Source organism: Accipiter gentilis, chromosome 28 (genome assembly GCF_929443795.1).
Source record: "Accipiter gentilis chromosome 28, bAccGen1.1, whole genome shotgun sequence".
NCBI classification, from domain to species: Eukaryota; Metazoa; Chordata; class Aves; order Accipitriformes; family Accipitridae; genus Astur; species Astur gentilis.
This window is the reverse complement of record NC_064907.1, coordinates 11689764-11699372: the sequence shown is the minus strand read 5'-3', so window position 1 is coordinate 11699372 and position 9609 is coordinate 11689764. Positions and strand designations below refer to the sequence as shown.

The 9609-nt window shown below is 46.6% G+C and overlaps 1 protein-coding gene across 1 annotated transcript; it reads left to right on the top strand.

Annotated features, from left to right (window-relative positions):
• The first annotated feature begins 5123 nt into the window (after nt 1-5123).
• MAP10 (microtubule associated protein 10) lies at nt 5124-7736 on the top strand. Its single transcript, XM_049830891.1, has one exon. The coding sequence runs from the start codon at nt 5130-5132 to the stop codon at nt 7572-7574; it is 2445 nt and encodes an 814-aa protein (XP_049686848.1). The 5' UTR covers nt 5124-5129; the 3' UTR covers nt 7575-7736.
• Nucleotides 7737-9609: the final 1873 nt, after the last annotated feature.

Genomic DNA, 9609 nt, shown 5'->3' with positions numbered 1-9609 from the left:
CTGTAAACATAGTTTTTTAGGAGGTAGTGAGTCAAAAAAATCACTGCCTACAGAGAGAATGCTAAATCCTGAGAGGGGCTGAGGTCCTATCCTGCTCTACAGTTACAACAGGAATTGTAAGGACCCACACACCTTGAAGAAAGCTCTTGGTACAGATTTTCTCCACTTCTTACACATATGCATGCAACTGTGCTGCTGTGTGATTAAGCTGTCCTCTTTGGATGGCTAAGCACCTGGAATCCTTTCGTCATTCAGTCCATATGTGCATGACAAGTATGGGCTGCAATCATGAAGCCAAAGAAAATAAATCAATCCCTTTGAGAACTTGCTGAGAACGTCCCAGCTATTGGATGGGGAGTAACACAATTTAAACAAAGATACATTAACTAATGCTAAATGACAGCATGCGAACCCATAGGGTTTCCATTAATACCAAATGAGTTCATGATGGTTTATATCAAATAAAAGGAAAGATTGATGGTAAAGCCTCCATGTGCTAGTGACACCCAGTTATTTAAGGAAATTTACTTTGCATGTTGCTGGGCATTATGCAAAGAACATTAAATGGGCTGAATCCTGAGGTTGACCCTTCACTATTGTTTTGTTTTAAGCAAAAATGTCTATCGGCTTTAATAAGAACTTTTTTTAAATTAAGGAAATCACCTCAGATGTGACCCTTATGGATATGTCTCATTGTCACGTTCAACATAGTTGTCTAAGCTCCTGTATTTGTGACATCCTGCTTCCTGCTGGCTCTCACAGTCTCATTCTCTCTCAAGTATTTGCCAGATTTTCCCATGTTTCCTTTAAGTGTCTGCTTGGACTGAGTTTCCCCAGATCCAAGAAAGATGATGAGGACTGCTCAGTACAGAAGGAGAAGCTGTGTTTTGCTGCAGTCCCATTAATCCTTGAAGAAATTTGGAATCAGAAGGCAAGCTGGCATGGGTTGTATTTCCAAGCTGGCTGTGAAAGCCATGGATTCACACATATCTTAAAGGCCAACCATTTTTCGCCCCCCTGAGGTAATGAGAAAACAATCCTGTGTGCCACCCCTGCTGACTTTGCAGAAGTAACTCTGCCATAAGCCCTAACTCTCACCACTCTGAGAAAGTGAAATACTAAGGACAGCAATGAAATCATTAAAAAGACAGCAAACAGACTTCTGTTTGCCAAATGGAGTAGGGCCACATGACTAGGCAAATAATGTTTATTTTAACACTCCCAAAGTCTGCTAAAGATAGTAGAGAATGAAAATAAACGTGAGAGCTATCATACTAAAGTAAGGGGAGTTAACAAGCATCTTTAACGTAGCAACGCAAGGGAGGTATTTGGGAGCTGTACATCTGAAAAGATTCTGCACCAGCTGTTCTGACCGCCCAACTGATGGGGCACTTTGTGGACAGGAAGGTACACCCTGAGAAGTGGTGAGAAACCATGGTATCCTTCATTTTGATGGATATCAAAATGCCTGTGCCAATAATGCCATTGCAACTGTTCCTAGGCTGCACCATACATGACTAGATGTGGGTCAGCACAGAATTAAGGATCATGAAGTAGAATTTGGACACAGGAAACAGCAAAAGTCCCTGCAAAACTCTGCACAATATACAGAAACATATGCAATTTCTGAATAGACTGAACATTCACATTTGACTTCATTCCTTTTCAAAACCTTTTCTAGATTCTTCAAGAGAGAGACCTAAATATAGTGCAAAAACCTCAAATGCTTTGCTCATGTATTTTATAATTTTCCTTTTTTCTGAACTGAAGAAGAGAGTTCATGAAAACTGAGAGAGTTATCAAAGGCTGCCATCCTTATTCCTCAATTTCTTCCTGTTTATTGCCCTTTCACAAGAGGCTGACTCAACAGACAGCTGAGAAAAGACTAAGTAAGTCTTCTCTGGGTGGCATTTTAAGCTGTAGTATTTTAAGAACTGCTATTATGTTGCAGCTGAATATTCCAGCAGACTGTCTGACCCCCTTCTGAATCAGAGCCCCACCAGGCTAAATATGTGCACAAATTCCAAGCGTTGCCCTGCAGATTCTGCACAGAGAAGAGCAATTTTATATCCAGGTGAACAATGGCTCTTTACTCCTGTATTTGTTCTGTAAAAAAATGCAATCTTTAGAACGACACCAGAATACGTAGATTTAATTGTAGATCTAGCAAAATGCATGTTTTCTCAATATCTTTTTTTTTTTTTAGTAGTCCTACCTCTCCATCCATAAACAGGTATACAACTGTATAGAGAGATCTCTTTGTGTACAGAGATCAATAAATCTGAAATTTTACAGAAATTAAGGGCAAAAGAAGGCATTTCAGAGCCTTCAAAAGATAGACTTGAACCAAAGTTGCTGAGTTGCTGCTAATGATACCAATTGTCTGGGTTGGAATTTTTTGAGACGAAATGTTAGTACTTCAAACATACAAATAAGGTCAGTGAAAGACTTCACTGAATCAGCAAAATTCCTCAGTCTTTCAGTCTTCTAGAAAAAAACAGAAGAATTGAAGTCTAGTTCTAAGAAAGGAGGACTGAAGAGATTGCACTGAGAAGAACCAGAGCTATTTTAAAAAGATTACTAAATGTAACTAATGTAGATCCTAATAAGTACCTGCTGTCTTTGGGGCAGTAGCAGGTAATAAAACTTGGCTCCATAACCCTGCCTCTCAGGAATGCCTATTTTCTAAACCAATCTTCCGCGACATGCAGTCTGAAGAAGTGTTATCACAAGTCTCCTTAACATGGTGGTTAGTAGAAACTAGGACTACTGGAAGGAAAAGGGTCTTTTATTCTACCTTGCAACTCAACAACAAAATGTTGTTTTCTGTTTAAGAGAAATACGCTCTCATGACCAGAGGATTGACTTAACACACCAATGAGAACAAACTTAAAAATTGATACCCCTTTCTATTTAAATTATCGTTTTGTCGCTAACTCGCTGACTGATCTTACACAGCTTATTAACACCTATAGTTTTCCCAAGTATTCAGTAATTTTTATTTATGTTGTCTATGCAGAATGAAATACAGGAATAGAGCTGATTTTCAGGGACATGAAACTGAATAATTCAGTTTGACATGAAACCGAATAATTCAGTTTCACATGAAACTGTTGGGAGTGCAGAGGCTCAGCCTTAAAACAAGGCTTTGGTTCCTCCATAATTTACCCCCTTATCTCCAGTTGCAGTTACTACACACAAAGACGCGTCTTTGCCTACACGGGTCAGAAGTTTCAAAATTAAGAGGCTAGAAATCTTGGATTAAACGTCATAGTCACAGTATGCCCATCTGTAAAATGGGCAAAATGCCTATCCATTGTCTTCCCGGGGGAACCTCAAGAGCAACTATTTGACCACTGTTAAATACATCTGTCGCTTTCAGTGTATCAGGGGAGTCTTTTGTCATTCTTCCTTTACAGAGAATGACAACTAAATTGTCAGGCCGTCCAGGGATAGGAACGGGCTGGAGGAAAAGGAAACACAAGGAAAGCAGATGACTGATGGCAGGAGACGAATGTGGCAGTGAAACGGACTGGCCATTTGTTTCGTCTGCCACAATGTCAGTACAATGGCAACACCCAAACACTAGCAGCCTGGACAACAGAGGACTTGTAGATCTTTGACTCATGTGCTTAGAACAGAGGCAGTGGAAGAATGGAGAACTTATTTACTTCTACAGCCCTGGTCACAATTCAGAGGTCAAGCTCCTTGACTCTCTTCTCAGATGTAACACCTAATGAAAGGTGTCCTTTAAATAATAATGATCAAGGGACCTGACCAACACTGAAGGATTCTTTAACCATTTTGCGCTGTTTTCTGCTTTTCTAAAAAGTGATTGTGATGTGACAGAGGAAGGAAAGGGGGGAAAAGGAAGGAATAAAAAGAGAGGGAGAGGGGATTGGTCTTTCTTTTAGTTACTTCCCTGATGGTAAATGGTGAGGGTGTACTGCAACTTTAGCCGAACACCATCAGTTTAGGACACATTGTTTTAGAGTCGACTTACTAATTGAACAAAACAATTTTCCTCCCAGCTCGGCAAGTATTTGCTGTGCCTGTGGCAAGGAGGCTCTGGTGTAAGGGAAGGGTGGTCAGAGAGGGAAGGGCACTCTCTTCGCCAGGCAGGAGGCAAGGAGTGAAATTCTCTGCAACGGTGTCCACCGCAACTCCCACTTTACAGGAGACAAAATAGGAATTTATCAATGCACGTTCAAGGCACTCAGGCATTACAGAGACAGAGACATTAAATATGAAAAGGTGACATTGACAGGTGATTAGAAAACCCTAATTAATGTAGAACCACAGTTTTTAAAATCGCAGGTAGGTACAGGCCCTCAACTATGGGGGGACTCTTCAGCACACAGCCCTTGGCACAGACCTCCGTGTTTCTCTCGGGGTGGGAAGAGGCCGCAAAGCAGCAGAAAACGGCTTAAAGTCTCTCCCGGCCTCCACAGGGGCTCCTGCTGACCGATGGCGCGCAGCCCGCCATCCCGCCCCGGCTCCTGTGGCTGTTACTCGCGATCCACCAGCGGGGCAAACACGACCAGGGCCTCGGCTGCCGCCTTCAGAGCCGAGGGCAGGGGCACGACAGCAGCCGCCGCGCCTCAGAGGCCGCTTCAGAGCAGACGCCAGGGGCCACCGCGTTTCCACCTGCCGCCTCCGCGGCCCCCCGCCCCGGCCTGTCTCCGCAACCTCCGGCCAGCCCAGGCTGCAACATGGCTGCCGCGATCCCCCGCTGGGGGCACACAGGAGGCCACGGAGCCCTGCCCCTCTCCCCACCCGTGGGATCAGGGCCGAAGGAAGCGCCTCAGAGTCCCTCGGCCCGTCCTGCCCCTGCGCTGCGCTGCGAGGGGTGGCGGGTAGCGGTTCCCGTGCCCGTCCCGGGACGCCAACGCCCTCCCCCCCCCCCCCCCCCCCCCCCGGCCCGGCCTACAACTCCCGGGGTGCTCTGCAAAGGCGCAGTTGCTGCGGGCAACGCGGGGGTGGGGACGACGCCCGACTCCCGGGGGAGGCCGACCGCCCTCCCCGCGCCGCGGGCAGGCGCTTGCTCTCGCGAGAGAACCGGCGGCCTCACCGAGCGCCCCGCCGCCGCGCACTCCTCTCTCTCGCGAGAGCTGGGCGCCGGGGCCGCCATGGCGACGGCGGGGCACGCCGAGGGGCTGTTCGCGCTGGAACTGCTGGTGGAGGCGGTGCGGGTGGCGGCGCCGGGCCCCGCGCTGCGCCCGGCCGTCGCGCTGCGCCTCTTGGACTTCCCCACCCTCCTGCTGCGCCCCGCCGCCGCCGCGCCGCCCCTGCGGCCGGGGCCGCCCTTCCCCTTCGGTCGCGGCAAGCGCTGCCTCTTCCGCTGGCGCCGGGGTTCGCTCTGCGCCGCGCTCCGCCGCCGCCCGCTCCGCGCCCTGCTGCTGGCGCTGCCCGCCGGGCTCGCCCCGGGGCCCCCCCGCCTCCTCGGCAGCTGCGACGTCTCCCTGGCCCCCGCCGCCGCCGAGCTGCTGCAGCGGCCCGGGCCGCCCGCCTCCTGCGGCCGCCGCGGCCGCTACCCGCTGCAGGACGCCGCGGGCCGCCCCGTCGGGGAGCTGGTCCTGGGCTACCGCCTGACCAGCCTGGAGGCCGGTGAGGAGCCGCCCCCGCCGAGCCCCGCCGGCCCCCGCGCTGCCGTGCCCCCCGACACCTCCCCTGAGCCGGGGGGCGAGGAGGAGGAGGAGGAGGAGGAGGAGGGTGAGGAGCTGGAGGGCAACATCTTTTGCCCTCCCATGCTCTATTACAGCCGCGAGCCTGCTGAGCCTCATCTGCCGCCAGCAGCGGCGGCCGCCGCAGGGCAGCGGGAGCGTCTCGAGGCCTGGAGGCCGCAGGAGGAAGACAAGGGCCAGAGCCCCCCGCGTCCCGGCGCCGGGCCCTCCTTGCTGCACCCCACTGGCCTTCAACAGCTCCACAACGCCCTGGGGCAGCTGCCACTACTCAGTGCCCTGCTGGCCGAGCTGTCGGTGCTCGTCCACAGTACTACGCCTGCCGCTGTCCACCCCCATCTTGCCTGGCTCTACCAGGCCCTGGGGAGCGGTGGCGTGGCCTCACGGCCCCCCAGCCCCAGCCGCTCCTCTGCCCTCAAGCCCGCAAAGGCACCTGTGGGTCCTGGAGGGAACAGCGGAGCTGCCAGCCCTCGATTCAAGCAAGGCCGGCAAGAGGCCACCTCACCAGGGTCTTCCCGGGCTGGGAGAGGACCCAAGCAAGCTATACCCCAGAGAGAGACAGGCTCTGAAAGGAACTGCAAAACTAAGGAAAACAGACCTCCCAGAAAGAAATTGTTGTACGGGCTGACAAATACACTGAGGCTGCGGCTGCAGCAGACCAACCCTGATAAGCTGATAATTCATGAAAGGAGAGAGCAGTACAGAAAAAAGCAAATGGAGATGCTGAAGGAGAGAAGCCCTTTATCCAAAAGAAAGGTGTGCAGAAATGCTGGAGACCAGCATGTGGTTTCTCACAGGCATTGTAGCAAGGGAGACAGTTCAAGGCAGAACAATCAGTTTAACAAAACTGTTGAGACTTCATTACAAAACAGTGCTCTCGCAGAGTACGCTTCCATGACAGGAGATGCGTCCCCCGACCTGCAGAAACAGGCTATTGCACGTCCATTGAAGAACAATGACATTGCAAGCAAGGAACGTCCACACAAAGTAACCACAGCCCCCTTCCTGCAGGAAACTGTATTAAAATCTGCTCACAAGGAAAAGTATGTGAAAGCCCAGCTCCCAGCAGCTTTCCCATCAGATGCTAATGCAAATGGAAGTAATGAGGAAGCAATACACTTAAGCCATCGTAAACCCACAATGGAGCATGATGATGCGTCTGTTGGAAGTGATCGTAAACCAAGCCCCAGCAGGAGCGTTGAAAACAACTCTGAATTCATATACTCAGATGACTTCATTGCTAGTCCTGAGAACACAGTTTATTCAGAAGATTTCACCAGTGCTGAGTGTATGGGCAGAGGCTCAGCAGCTCTTGACAGCAGTCCTGATTCTCTGTGGCTTGAAAGCCCAAAGCGAGGTTGGTCAGATACAGAGCCGGAATCCAGCAGGTCCAGAATTTCAAAGACAAGTCAAAGAGCTGTAAGTACTTCAGATCTTCTGCCAGTTCCTTCAGCTTCATCTCCAGTCCAGTCTTTGAAGAGAAACCGTGACTTAAAAACCAGCAAGAGAACTAGTGGTGAATCTGTTGATACACTTAACCTTGCTCAAATGGAGGCATCATTATTGGACGCAGAGCAGGAAGCCCAACAGATGAGTAAGGAAGAGAACAGGGGTGATCACCATATTAAACAAGTATCTACACTGAGAAGCAAACAAGTTAGCTCTGATACTGATCTGAGTATAGGAAAGGAACAGACCTCTGCAGGAAAAAGCCAGTCAGTAACTCAAGTTAGCTCTTACTTGCCATCTAACATGTCTGATCTTGAACTTAGTGTGCTGGAAAACAGTTTGTCAGATAAAGAGGATGATTTTCTGGGAAAACTATGTGTTCCTAATCAATACAAAGACATCAGTGAACTTGTAATAAACAAGCTTCCGGGATACACCATGTAATTATGAGTTTTCACTGTCTAGATTAGGATATGGTATTTAAACTTTATAAGGCCTGTTACATTTAGCTGCAATATATGCAAGCTAATTTAAGACTTCATCATGCACGTTTAATACATTGGTGAAATTTACTGAAGAGGTTTTTAAAATAAACTGCTGTTTGAATCTCTAATAAATGGTTCTTATGTGGTACCTACGGCATGACTTTAGTGTCAGTATCTTAATACGAAAGTAATCCAAACAGCACAAGAAACATAATTTACTGTCAAAAGCAGAAATGAAGACTGAAGCAGCAAATGCAGTCAGTACCAACAAAACTTGTCCAGGATAGAAGTAATAACATACTACAAAAACAGCCAAATACAAATATGTTCCTAACTGAACATTCAGTATTTGTTGTTCATGAAAACAGTTCCATGCTTTTCATTACAAATAGTTACTTAAAACATACAGTCACAGCCAGTAACAGCACAGACTTTTATCAGCTAATCTGTATAATGATGTATTTGTTTCACTGTTCAATCACTAAATACAGTGACTAGAACTAGATGAGCCCTTCTAGAGTTTCTTAGGTTGAAGTTTCTCATTTAAGTCAGATTTTCACAATTTATTATAAAATAGTTTAAGAATTATTGGTGACAGTAAATCTATATAATCTAGGAGAGCTTTGAGAGGTTGATGGAAGTTACTTGACCTTGAAGACTAAGGGTGTGGAAAGAGTAGGGAAGAGTGCAGTAAATTTTCAACGCTTCACAACTCCCTGATTGCATTCTCTGACATGGGGGAAGGGCGGGGGTTCAGCACCCACAGTCCAGAAACTTGGAACAAACGAGCATATTACATCATGATTTAAGGATTCGAGATAATGAAGAATTTGCTGGCTCCTCTTTTCTGTTCCATTGGTTGAACTACTACCTGCCACATCCTCTTTTCTGTTACGATGGTTAACTACTATCTGATGTTCGCTTTTGATTTCTGGTTTGGTTTTTATGACTTCCAGTTTGATCACTGATCTTAATGTCTTTTGTTTTAACTACTGTTTTTTGAGAGTTCATATCCCTGTTACAAATTTCAGAGATGTTGTTTGACTTGAATCTGAAGAAGCTCAAAATTCCTGCCTTAGTTTTTAGGTCTGTCTTGTCCCCCCCTTTCCACTCTCTTTGAGTAGTTCGTCTCCTTTGCTAACTTTACATTCCTAACTATCTCATCATTTAGGACATTTATCCTCAGGGTTAAATGACAGACTTACCAAGTCCCTTTTTCCTTATAATTTACAGTCTGAATTCTTTCCCCAGCTTTTTCATTTTTCACTGTAGTTCTCTGTGTACTTACTGCAAGAGCTTGTGTTTACACTTTTGACATCTTGGAGGGATTTTTTTATTTCCATCCTACTATGTGTTGATTTTATAGGAATGACAGTACCTCTCCTATTTAAAGTACTAACATCTGTGAGGATTATTCAAGTACCTGGTGTTGACTTCTGGGACCACTACTACTACTGTTTTTAATCTACAGGTAAGCAGCTGAAATTACCCGTATATCAAAGGAATCTCTGGCCAGATCAATTCTTAAATGTTATTTAGGGAGCCTCTGTTCCATCAGCTCCAATTCCAGACCAAAATATATTTTTTCTTTTTTCTTCTAATGGCATGCACTTCTCTGATACACATGGATTCAGACTGTCATTTGTACTTGGCAGTAGTTCTGAATTTATTGATGGAATAAGATCTTGCAGTTCTCATAGGCAAAACAGTCATTAAAATACAATGCTGCCCAACCATTTTTACTGTGTGGCAATTTAAATTAATTGCTAAAACTCAGAGTCCACAATTTGAAGATCATTACTTAAGAAAAGTCTATTTTAAAAATAAAGTTTATTTTCAACCCCAAATGGGTTGAAACTCAAGGGCAAATTCCCAGTTCTTTTTCTATCCCCTATCCTATCTTCACTTTTCAATTTCCAGAAGCAAATATGGTAGGAACAATATTTCTTTTGTTTGAATAACGAAACTAATCTCTTTTCAGCTGATTTTATTTG